At 43.1% G+C, this 12,845-nt stretch overlaps 1 protein-coding gene across 3 annotated transcripts in view; it reads right to left on the reverse strand.

The window, feature by feature from the left end:
* The window catches only part of LRGUK (leucine rich repeats and guanylate kinase domain containing), an 87,265-nt gene that overhangs the window by 4,907 nt on the left and 69,513 nt on the right, over positions 1-12,845 (reverse strand). For 2 of the 3 annotated variants that reach the window (XM_042843232.2, XM_005291857.5), the window contains 2 exons: positions 2,765-2,896; positions 859-885 (listed from right to left, as the gene is read on the reverse strand). In XM_042843232.2, coding sequence (XP_042699166.2) covers positions 859-885; positions 2,765-2,896 — 159 coding nt within the window. The remainder of the gene's footprint in view (positions 1-858; positions 886-2,764; positions 2,897-12,845) is intronic. The other variant, XM_042843231.2, reaches the window with a different exon arrangement.

Consider the following 12,845-nt stretch of genomic DNA (forward strand, 5'->3'; position numbering starts at 1 on the left):
AAGGGGGTCTCATATGTACACTCACTGTACTGTATGTATCTGTACTGGACTGCAAAACAAATTCTCAGCTCTAAGATACATAATTCCATGTTAACACATGACATTGCAGCAGATCAGTGTTTTCCATTGCATGTTGTATGGTGGTGATGGGACCCTTAACATTAATTCATTAATATTTTCTGGGTCAGACCCTCAGCTGGTGTAAATCAACCTAGCTCCATCGAAGTCAATGGAGCTGCACTGATCTACACCAGCTGAGCATCTGGCTCCACGTCTGCACTGGCTAAGGGACCAGTAACAACCAAAGTTGTTTAGGCCCCTGTGTGAAGATACGTGGAGAACCCACATTTATGAGGGAAGAGATTAGTAACCGGCAGAGGCTATCCGAAGTCTAGGAAGCGTGGATCATGGGGCCTTCTTCTGTGGGACCATGGAGGGTTCGGCCCTGACGTTCACCTGACAAGGTAGAGAGGAGATCACAGAAGGAAAAGAAGGCCAGAGGTGTGCTGAAAGAATGCAGGTCCCTGTGCAGCCACCCACTAGACATGTGCTCTGGGCTGGCCCTTGGAACAGAACCATGGGATTCCTGTTTTCTATTCACAGACCAGCTACAGTACTGAGCATCACCGCACTAAGGCCTGCAGGCCTCCTGCTTTAAGGGATAACAGTTGGTTCGGTTTCCATAACAGCTCAAACTAGGGCAGTAACTGACGAATGTGATGAATTACGCATAGAATTTGGGACGCTCCCCAATGAGTTCTCCAACTCATTAGTTGGCCCTAATCCCAGAGGTGAGGAGACAGTGCTTTGTTTGCTACGCCCACAGGCCAGTAATTCACATTTGCACCATACGCTTACCGCACGCGACTTTTCATTCTACTGCTTCTGCCATCCCAAATGTTGGAAGCATGGAATTGAAAATAAAAGAATATTAATTCACCTCAATACACAAACCAAAAATACCCACCACAGGTCTTAGCATTAAGTTTCTGAAGTGATGTTTTACAAAAGCACTAGAGGGAGTCTATACAAGAGCATTGCCATCCTGCCTATGAACAACTCTCATCCAAGCCTTCATTATTTTTCCTTGCAAGAGGATCTGACAACATGACTGTATATTTTGCTGTAGGCCTGATGCACGCACAGAAAATGAATCCGATTAGCAGTTTGCTTTCTCTCTCCTCACAGTTGTTTTCCCACTGTGTTATTAAGAGCGTTAAATGAAAACACTGCTAAAGTCAAAACACCAAACTGTGCTAGAGTGGAAAGACACATTTATTCCCATATGTGAAGGGCTTTAACGCTTTTACAACTCATCATAGCTTCACACTCACTGGGTTATGGGTCTTGCCTCTTTACTGGTGTGGGCAGATGATGCATAATCCCTTGGCAACCTATTATGCACTGTGTCTCTCTCATGCATTCACTCTGTTCCCTTCAGCACACTCCAATATGGTACAAGTACACAGTACAATCTAATCCACAGAGACCTACCATTTCAACATTTTTACAGCGTGTTAATTAACTTCTGTAATTACAGTGGCCGGCTGGACAGCATATAGTGGAAATGTATGAGCTCTTTAAGATTTAAACAGAACAGTCAGTGTATTTCACCAGCAAGTTTATCCACAAAAAAGCAAGAACTCTGCAGCCTAAAGGACAAGGGATAAAGTGAACTGCAAAGGGATTGTGGATGTTTTGCATCTCTCACGATCAGACCAAGACACTGTCGACGTACACAAGTTTTCAAGCACTAATTAACACTACCTTTTTAGAAAGGTAAAAAAGACATACAGAAAAAAAAAAAGATCCCTTTCAAATACCCCTGGAAAGGGACTATGGTCTGTGTGGAACGAGAATGGGACTGGCAGTCAGGAACCAATAAATTCTAATCCTGGCTTTACCACTGACTCATTGGACAAACGAAGGCAAATTAATTCACCATGCTGTGCCTCAGTTTCCCCTTCTCTAAAAATGAAGATTAGACTTCCCTATCTCTGTCTCCTACCTGGAGTAGAAGACCGAGGCCTATCTCCCCAACCTCACAGCAGCAAAGGATCACTCAGAGGTTTCCCAGCCAGGATCAGGAGGAACTGGGAGTTCAGTGCTCGAGGCTCTAGCTGCCCCCCGCCCTCAAGCTCTTTGCCATCTTTGACTGAGAGGGTCCAGGCATAAGAAGGGGTTATAACAAAGGCACAGGGACACAGGGTGGGAGGGTTGGATAGAGTGAGCAGGAGGGATTGCTGATGCTGAAACAATCCACACGATCAGAATTTGAGGAAACAGGGATATCACCACCAGCCCCTCCCGGCCCAATGGTATTCCAGTCACCAACAGTCTCTCCTTATGTAGAGGACAGAAAAACATTGTGGTCTCCTGGATACCACTGTGCAGTAACTGTTGGTAAATTATGACTTTAAATAGTGATCACTCTAGTTTTGTTTCTCTACGTGGAGTCCCAGTCTCTTCCATTCTTCTCCCCATCCTTTACCATTTTTTCCTTCCCGTCTCCAACATGCCCCCTTAAAAACAAAGCTCGTGAAATCTTCAGTCTGCAGCTATGTCATCCACATGAGTTACAGCACTTATGCACTATCATTCCCAGGTTCTGTTTTACATTGTAGCAACATGTGTTTAGCAAGGCGACTGATGTAACAGAGGAGACACCTGCATTAGTTGGAGAAATGGTTTTAAGTCTTGTGCGATACAGCATTATCCTTCAACTTGTCCAGCAATAATCTGTTCATCCAACAGCTAAACTCACCTGGTGTCTGGGCTAGCAGGGGGCAGACTCCGGTCTTGGGTGACATTACTTCCACTTGGGAGCATAGAGGTATACGATGGTGGCTCCAGTAATCTGTGTGGGCTGATCGCTGCGGGGGTACTTGCAAGATGCCTGAAATGACATCAAAAGAAAGTTAATCAGGCGGTGCATACATTCATGTACGATAATACACTACTTTCAACACACTGATCTAGTGTCCTTCATCAGAGTATCTCAGAGTGCTTTATAAAGCTGGGTTAGTATTATGCCAATTTTACAGATGGGGAAAGTGAGCCACAGAAGTTAAAGCCAAAACTTCCCATAGCTCCTAGATTTTAATGGGAATTCTGACAGCACCTTTAAAATTCAGGCCACTAATGTAGATCTCTAAATGGATATAGGTGCCTAACTTTAGGTGCCCATGTTTGAAAATTTTGGCCTAAGTGACTTGCCCAAGGTTACGTATCAAGGCACCAACTGCAGCAGTAAGAGAAAGCGGGAGTCCAGACTCCCAGTCCCCATCTCTACTTAGTAGACCATGTTGTAATAAAACTTGTGTGGTACAACAATAAACACAAACTCCTGGAACTACAATCAGTATTGCATCTATGCACTCCTGATTCCAAAGTGGTAAGCTAAGCAAATGTGTTTTAATGAAAAAAAAAATGGTTTTGATCTATTAAAAGATGCTATGCCTGTTAAGGGTGAGCTTTTCAAAAGCACTCAAGTGATTTAGGAGCACAGGTCCCATTTGAAAGTCTCGCCTACAGCATTATTTTTCTCATCATCTTGTGTCTATTATTAACAAGGCCTGGAGTTCCTTCTTCATGTCTTCTACAACAGTCACTCACGGTAACATCTAACAAAACGTAACCCATGCTAACTGCAGTATTGCCTCCATTTTATACATAGACATTAGTCACAGTGCCAAAGAGCACTGCTGAATTTCCAATGTAAGAGAAGTCCCTCTTAAAATGTTTTATTTAAAATTAAGTTACAGCTCTTAAAAGATGTCCTTTATCTATCCTATGTACAGGTGTAGCAGCCATCTTGCTGATACACCCCAACTCAGCACTGAAGGAACCTCTTCTAAGGGTGACCAGCCAATTTAAGTGCCATGTCCCCTCATTATTTAGCTCTTCTGCTAAGATTGCCAATAATGTTGTCAATTGCAGAAATGGTTTGTAGATCCTTGTCCCATAGGAATCACAGATACTAGAATCACAAAAGATCTTTTAGGTTGTCTAAACCAACCTTTGTCAATGCAGGACTGTTCCCTATTGTACGTTTTCTAGTGCTTTGTCCTGTTTATTTTTTTAAATGTCTCAGTGATGGGATTGTCACCAGTTTCCTTGGGGAATCATTCCATAGCCTAACACATCTCACTGCAAACAGGATTTTTCTGCCATTGGTCTTTCATTTGCCCTTTCTTAGTTTCATCCTATTAATCCTACTTATAAATAAATCTCCCTTAAAGTGAGACCACAAGTATCTACTGCATAGGCCACCAAACGGTTGCCAGCAGGTAACAGCTTTTGGTCATTATTGGCCTGAACCAATTACATAGAGAAAAAAGGTCCTTTATCCCATTGCCGGCCCTCAGAGCCACTGATGGCTCTCAAAAGCCTTCTAAATCAATGTCATGGCATTTAAAAGAAACAGAAAACAACCCTCCTCCCACACACATATCCTAACAAATATCTCCACTCAACATGCAATGCTGAAACACGCAGCTCGACAGCAGAGGTTAGGAGAGCTCAGACAGAAATCTGAGACGAGGATACATCATGCACCACTTCCGATGGAAGGTCACAGTCTAAGGACTTGTCCGCCACAGGAAAATGGACTCTGCTCCCTGAAATGAAGGCTTTGATTCAGAATCAGTGACCCATTCTCAAAGGCTAAATCCCTACTGATAGATACACTTAAAACAACCAGCCAGACAATTGAAAGAAACGTGTTTTAAAAGGCTTCACAGGGATTTCCCCCTCCCCGCCAAATCCCTTATTTTTCACACTGACAATTGAGTTTGTGACTGTCATTAAGGTTTTGTCATCAGTTTCATTAGAAACATTCATATTCAGGGAGTTTATAATTTCTGTTGCTCTCGGCTGCTGCAGTTGAATAAGAAAGAAAAACATGTCAGCTAAGTTAAATTACACACTCTGAAGCATATGCAGTGTTGATGTAGCCATGTTGGTACCAGGATATTAGAGAGACTAGGTGGGTGTGGTACTATTTTTTATTGGAACAACTTCTATTAGGGAGAGAGAGGAGCTTTCGTGCTTCCACAGAACTTCTGAGTATATTTCAGTACTTCTGAGTACATTTCCCAGACCTGAAGAAGAGCTCTGTGTAAGCTCGAAAGCTTGTCTCTCTCTGAACAGCACAAGCAGGTCCAATAAAAGAAATTACCTCATCCACTTTGACACTCTGAAGAGGACATCCATGAACCTAGGGCCACAGTTACTGCCTCTTTCTTTCTGCCCCCAAAATGGGCACAGAATAATGTGGCAAAGCAACATTATGTTGTACCTGTATCCTGTACCCATCAACCCTTAACCAGGGGACGGGGCTACTCAGGAAGACCAGGGCTTTAAAAAGCCCATTCCAAAGCGACCAGAGGAGCTAGCGAACAGGAGCGGCTAACGGGAGTTTTGCGAGGGAGTTCTCCAGGGAAAGTGTGTGTGTGTGGGGAGGGGATACATACACTTAACATTCCTTCAAGTATCAGAGCGGTAAGTGAGTCTGGATCTGTAAAAAGCAACAAAGAGTCCTGTGGCACCTTATAGTCTATAAGGTGCCACAGGACTCTTTGTCGCTTTTAACATTCCTTAAACTTCTTGAAACTTAAAGCCAAAAACACCCCCTGATAAAAACAAAACAAGAACAAAGGAACAAGCTTCAGGAGTAAACAGAGAATGCAGGCAGAAGTCCAGCAACAGAGTGGGGGTTCCCCAGTTTATTGCACCCAATGCAGCATATATGATTACCTGCCCTATGGGCAGGTGGTGAATGTGTCCCTTTGGTGCAAGGAGCTTCTGGGCCTCAGAGACCACGTATGGGCTTTGGAGACCAGGATGGCTGAACTGGAAGAGCTAAGGGAGATAGAGAAGTACATAGAGGAGACTTTCCGGGACACAGTAGAATGGTCCCACCCCCAGTCTGAAAGCCTCTCTGCTGTTGAGGAGGGTGAAAGTCTCAGGGAAGAAGAGCATCTAACTGGAGCAGAGGGAAACGATCCCATAGTTGGGACCCTCCTTCTAGATGATGTTGCGGTATCTTCTCACACTGAGGATACCTCTCCGGGGGAGGGAACTCTAGTTATTAGGAAGAGACAGGTATTAGTAATGGGTGATTCGATCATTAGAAACATAGATAGCTGGAGTACTTGTGGCACCTTAGAGACTAACAAATTTATTAGAGCATAAGCTTTCGTGGACTACAGCCCACTTCTTCGGATGCATCCGAAGAAGTGGGCTGTAGTCCACGAAAGCTTATGCTCTAATAAATTTGTTAGTCTCTAAGGTGCCACAAGTACTCCTGTTCTTCTTTTTGCGGATACAGACTAACATGGCTGCTACGCTGAAACCTGTCATAGATAGCCGGGTTTGCGATGACCAGGAGAACTGCATTGTGACTTGCCTGCCTGTTACGAAGGTTGCAGATCTCTCGAGACATCTAGATAAGCTTATGTGTAGTACTGGGAAGGAGCCAGTGGTCCTGGTACACGTAGGTACCAATAATATAGGGAAAGATAGAAGAGAGGTCCTGGAGACCAAATTTAGGCTGCTAGGTAAGAGACTGAAGTTCAGGACCTCCATGGTAGCATTCTCTGAAATAATTCCAGTTCCACATGCAAGGCCAGTTACACAGGCAGAACTGCAGGGTCTCACTGCGTGGATGAGACAATGGGGTAGGGAGGAGGGGTTTAGATTTATTAGGAACTGGGGCAACTTTTGGGAAAGGGGGAGCCTATACAGAAAGGATGGGCTGCACCTAAACCAAAATGGAACCAGATAGCTGGCGCTTAAAATTAAAAAGGTCATAGAGAAGTTTTTAAACTAAGGGCTGAGGGAAAGCCGACAGATGCGGAGGAGCATGTGGTTCAGACATCCCTTAGGGGAAGATCTATAAATGGAGATTCGCTATGTCCTAATAAGGAGGAGAGGATGGAAGATGATAAAATACAGGCAGGATCTGATGAGAAACAGTCAAAAGGAAAAAAGTCCCATTCAATTACATCATGTAATGGCAGACAGCTAAAAAGTAACAAGTTTTTAAAGTTCTTATATACAAATGCTGGAAGTCTAAATAATAAGATGGGTGAATTAGAGTGCCTCATATTAAATGAGGATATTTATATAACAGGCATCACAGAAACTTGGTGGTATGAGGATAATCAATGGGACACAGTAATACCAGGGTACAAAATATATCAGAAGGACAGACCAGGCCGTGCTGGTTGGGGAGTGGCACTATCTGTGAAAGAAAGCATAGACTCAAATGAACCAAACTGTACCATAGACTCTCTATGGATAGTAATCCCATGCTTGAATAATAAGAATATAGCAGTAGGGATACATTACCAACCACCTAACCAGGATGGTGATAGTGCCTGTGAAATGCTCAGGGAGATTAGAGAGGCTATTAAAATAAAAAACTCAATAATAATGGGGGATTTCAACTATCCCCCTATTGACTGGGTACATATCACCTCAGGAAGGGATGCAGAGATAAAGTTTCTTGACATCTTAAATGACTGCTTCTTGGAGCAGCTATTCATGGAACCCAAAAGAGGAGAGGCAATTCTTGGATTTAGTCCTAAGTGGAGCATCTGGTCCAAGATGTGAATATAGCTGGACTGCTTGGTAATAGTGACCATAATATAATTAAGTGTAACATCCCTGTGGCAGGGAAAACACCACAGCGGCTCAACACCGTAGCATTTAATTTCAGAAAGGGGAACTACACAAAAATGAGGAGGTTAGTTAAACAGAAATTAAAAGGCACAGCACCAAAAGTAAAATCCCTGCAAGCTGCATGGAAACTTTTTAAAGACGCCATAATAGAGGCTCAACTTAAACGTATATCCCAAATTAAAAACCATCGTAAGAGAACCAAAAAAGAGCCACCGTGGCTAAACAACAAAGTAAAAGAAGCAGTGAGAGGCAAAAAGGCATTCTTTAAAAAGTGGAAGTTAAATCCTAGTGAGGAAAATAGAAAGGAGCATAAACTCTGGCAAATGAAGTGTAAAAATATAATTAGGAAGGCCAAAAAAGAATTTGAAGAACAGCTACTCAAAGACTCAAAAAGTAATAGCAAAAAAAATGTTAAGTACACCAGAAGCAGGAAGCCTGCTAAACAACCAGTGGGGCCACTGGATAATCGAGATGCTAAAGGAGCACTCAAAGACGATAAGGCCATTGTGGAGAAACTAAATGAATTCTTTGCATTCGTCTTCATGGTTGAGGAGGTGAGGGAGATTTCCAAACTTGAGCCATTCTTTTTAGGTGACAGATCTGAGGAACTGTCCCAGATTGAGGTGTCATTAGAGGTGGGTTTGGAACAAATTGATAAACTAAACAGTAATAAGTCACCAGGACCAGATAAGATTCACCCAAGAGTTCTGAAGGAACTCCAATGTGAAATTGCAGGACTACTAACTGTTGTCTGTAACCTATCATTTAAATCAGCTTCTGTACCAAATGACTGGAGGATAGCTAATGTGACGCCAATTTTTAAAAAGGCTCCAGAGGTGACCCCAGCAATTACAGGCCAGTAAGCCTGACTTCAGTACTGGGCAAACTGGTTGAAACTATAGTAAAGAACAAAATTGTCAGACACATTGATGAACATAATTTGTTGAGGAATAGTCAACATGATTTTTGTAAAGGGAAATCATGCCTCAGAAATCTACTAGAATTCTTTGAGGGGGTCAACAAGCATGTGGACAAGGGGGATCCAGTGGATATAGTGTACTTAGATTTTCAGAAAGCCTTTGACAAGGTCCCTCACCAAAGGCTCTTAAGCAAATTAAGCCGTCATGGGATAAAAGGGATTGGTAACTGGTTAAAAGATAGGAAACAAAGGGTAGGAATAAATGGTCAGTTTTCAGAATGGAGAGAGGTAAATAGTGGTGTCCCCCAGGGGTCTGTACTGGGCCCAGTCCTATTTGACATATTATGATCTGGAAAAAGGGGTAAACAGTGAGGTAGCAAAATTTGCAGATGATACAAAATTACTCAAGATAATTAAGTCTCAGGCAGACTGCAAAGAGCTAAAAAAAGATCTCTCAAAACTGGGTGACTGGGCAACAAAATGGCAGATGAAATTCAATGTTGATAAATGCAAAGTAATGCACATTGGAAAAAATAATCCCAACTGTACATATAAAATGATGGGGTCTAAATTAGCTGTGACCACTCAAGATAGCTTGGAGTCATTGTGGATAGTTCTCTGAAAACATCCACTCAATGTGCAGCAGCAGTCAAAAAAGTGAACAGAATGTTGGGAATCATTAAGAAAGGGATAGATAATAAGACAGAAAATATCATATTGCCTTTATATAAATCCATGGTACGCCCACATCTTGAACACTGCGTGCAGATATGGTCGCCACATCTCAAAAAAGATATACTGGACTTGGAAAAGGTTCAGAGAAGGGCAACAAAAATGATTGGGGTATGGAACGGCTTCCGTATGAGGCGAGATTAATAAGAATAGGACTTTTCAAATTAGAAAAGAGACTACTAAGGGCAGATATGATTGACATCTATAAAATCATGACAGGTGTGGAGAAAGTTAATAAGGAAGTGTTATTTACTCCTTCTCATAACACAAGAACTAGGGGTCACCAAATGACATGAATAGGCAGCAGCTTTAAAGCAAATAAAAGGAAGTATTTTTTTCCACACAATGCACAATCAACCTGTGGAACTCCTTGCCAGAGGATGTTGTGAATGCCAAGACTATAACAGGGTTCAAAAAAGAACTAGATAAATTCATGGAGGATAGGTCCATCAATGGCTATTAGCCAGGATGGGCAGGGATAGTGTCCCTAGCCTCTGTTTGCCACAAGCTGGGAATGAGCGACAGGGGATGGATCACTTGATGATTACCTGTTCTGTTCATTCCCTCTGGGGCACCTGGCATTGGTCACTGTCGGAAGACCGGATACTGGGCTAGATGGACCTTTGGTCTGACCCAGTATGGCCATTCTTATGTTCTTATGATCAGACAGGAAAGCCACCAAATCTCTCACACAGCCACCTGCGTGGAATACTCATGCCCTGACCATGAGCTATCCGTGCAGAAGAGAGTGTATCAGGCGTGTCATGTTAAAATGCATGGAACATACCTCCTTACCACTAAGCCCCATTCTGGAAGGCAGCAGTGAAGAGACTGCAAAGTGTGTGAATTCTCTGAGTTGGGGTGGAGCCAGGACCGTGACACTGTCAATTACACTTTGCAGTTCTCTTCTTGGCCATGCCTTCTCTTCTTTACTCATATGTGTACGTGACAGAATCCAGGCCCTCGGGGGGCATTCAGGGGAATGCAACAAGTTATTCAATGGCTACGGGCCTGATTTCAGTAAGACCTCACCCCAGCCTCTTATTTTGTATCTTTAATAGCAAGGGCACAATTGACACGAGCTAGATATTATTATTAGATGTCAAACTACTCGGTTGTGCCCACATACTGTATCAGGTAGTTAAACATCAAAATAACCTCAATTGCAACTGCACATAGCTACAGGCAAAAAATAAGGAAGTCCAATTTTAAATGATCTCAATTTAAAAATATAAATTTATGTAGTTATTCCTTTGGCTGTTGCAATAAATAAAACAGAACTGATTCTTCCTTTAAACCACTTTTAAAACCAATATAACTTCTTTGATTTAAACTGAGCTACTTTTGATTTACATTGGTCAAGGACATGTCCCAAAATCTTAAAACATCCAATTCAGTAGTTTATAGCCTTGTATAAAATGCTAGGCAGTGAACACTGGTATTTCTATATGGCAAACGTTCTGTATATTTACCAATTAGACCGTTGTGCTTTTTTAAAAACAGTCAGGTATTTTATTATAGCTATAAATGTATTTTGTTCCAAAGTATTTACAATGCCCTCAATGGAACAAAGTTTCTTTCCATACTAAGGCTTGGTCTACACTACCCCCCTAATTCGAACTAAGGTACGCAACTTCAGCTACGTGAATAACGTAGCTGAAGTTCGAAGTACCTTAGTTCGAACTTACCTCGGTCCACACTCGGCAGGCAGGCTCCCCCGTCGACTCCGCGGTACTCCTCTCGCCGAGCTGGAGTACCGCAGTCGACGGCAAGCACTTCCGGGTTCGACTTATCGCGTCCAGACTAGACGCGATAAGTCGAACCCAGAACTTCGATTTCCAGCCGTCGAACTAGCTGGTAAGTGTAGCCAAAGCCTAAGTTCATCCATTGTGGCAAACAGTGGTTTTCCATTTTCCATTTCCAACGGAGCTTGGAGTTAATATAGCTTTTTTGAGTCTCTTTCTTTCTTTGTCTATTAGCATCTTCAGTTATGTCAGCACAACTCTAGGATCAGCATTCTCTCAGTCAGTTCAACTGCACTGCCAGTAAAAGAGATAGCGTTCGTCTAAGTCCTATGTAAACAGTAATTCTCTTTTGCTTGACAACAGAGTACTGTAAGAAGCTCACTCCCATGGTCACTGAACTTTGAGATTAAGAAACATTTTCCCTGAATGGGTATATTGTATTGTAAATGAAAGCAGACAATGTACAAGAACAAAGCTGACACGAGAAAAATGATGGCTGTCAAGAGAATTTTTTATAATCAAATTTCAGAGAGATGTGATTTGTACTTGACTTGTGTAGCCAAGTAGAAACAGAAGAAATGTCCAAATAAAATACACATTGGGAAAAAATAATCTAAGTCACAGACAGATACTCCACGGAAAGGAGAAACCTAGGAATGACCAGGAAGTCAGACCTGGGTTTGTCACACAGAATGACTGCAAAAGGCCAATGCAATTTTGAGCTGCATATGCAGTGGCAAAGAGGTATCATGTCCCAGAGACAGAAGGTAATTGTGTCATCTTTGCTACCCCTTGTTGCAGCTGCACCTGGATCAATTCTGGCACCTAATTACCGGATGTTAACAGATTGTAGGAAATTAAGAGCAGAACACCAACGTTTACCAGGGGGCTAGGGGAACCGACTTATGAGGAAAGATGTAACTATATGTAGTTTGGCTAATTGCTGACTAATAGAGAGTGGAGACATGGTAAGAGGAGGTTACTCACCCTGTGCAGTAACTGACGTTCTTCGAGATGAGTGTCCCTGTGGGTGCTCCACTACAGGTGTTGGTGCGTCCCTGCGCCTTCGCCCGGAGATTTTTGCAGCAGTACTCATAGCGGCCACGCATGCTCAGAAGCTGCCCCCCGCTGTGACTCTAGGTTAATAGTACGCATGCGTGGCCGGTCTCCTCAGTTCCTTCTCTACCACGGCGGCCCCCCAACTCCGAAGTAGAGGGGAGGAGGGTGGGTAGTGGAGCACCCACAGGGACACTCATCTCGAAGAACGTCAGTTACTGCACAGGGTGAGTAACCTCCTCTTCTTCTTCGAGAGATGTCCCTGTGGGTGCTCCACTACAGGTGACTGAAAAGCGGTGTACCTTAAGGAGGTAGGGACTTCGGATCTGGTAGGAACGCCGTTGAAAGTACCGCCCTGCCCAAGCGTATGTCAGATAGAGGGCCTTGAGTAAGGGCATAGTGTTTAACAAAAGTGTGGTCAGAGGACCAGGTGGCTGCTTTACAAATGTCAGCCAAGGGAACTTTGCGTAAGAACGCGACAGAGGCAGCCAGAGATCTAGTGGAGTGTGTTCTAATGCCGTCTGGAGGTGTAACCCCCTTCATCTGATAGCACAGTCGTATACACTGGGAGATCCAGTTCGAGAGTCTCTGGGTAGAAATAGGCGTGCCTTTGGAGCGCTCTGCAATAGAGACAAAAAGTCTGGAAGAGGTTCTAAAAGGTTTGGTTCTATCCAAATAGAATGACAAGGCTCTGCGAACATCTAGTG

Source organism: Chrysemys picta, chromosome 1 (assembly GCF_011386835.1).
Source record: "Chrysemys picta bellii isolate R12L10 chromosome 1, ASM1138683v2, whole genome shotgun sequence".
Classification (NCBI taxonomy): Eukaryota; Metazoa; Chordata; order Testudines; family Emydidae; genus Chrysemys; species Chrysemys picta.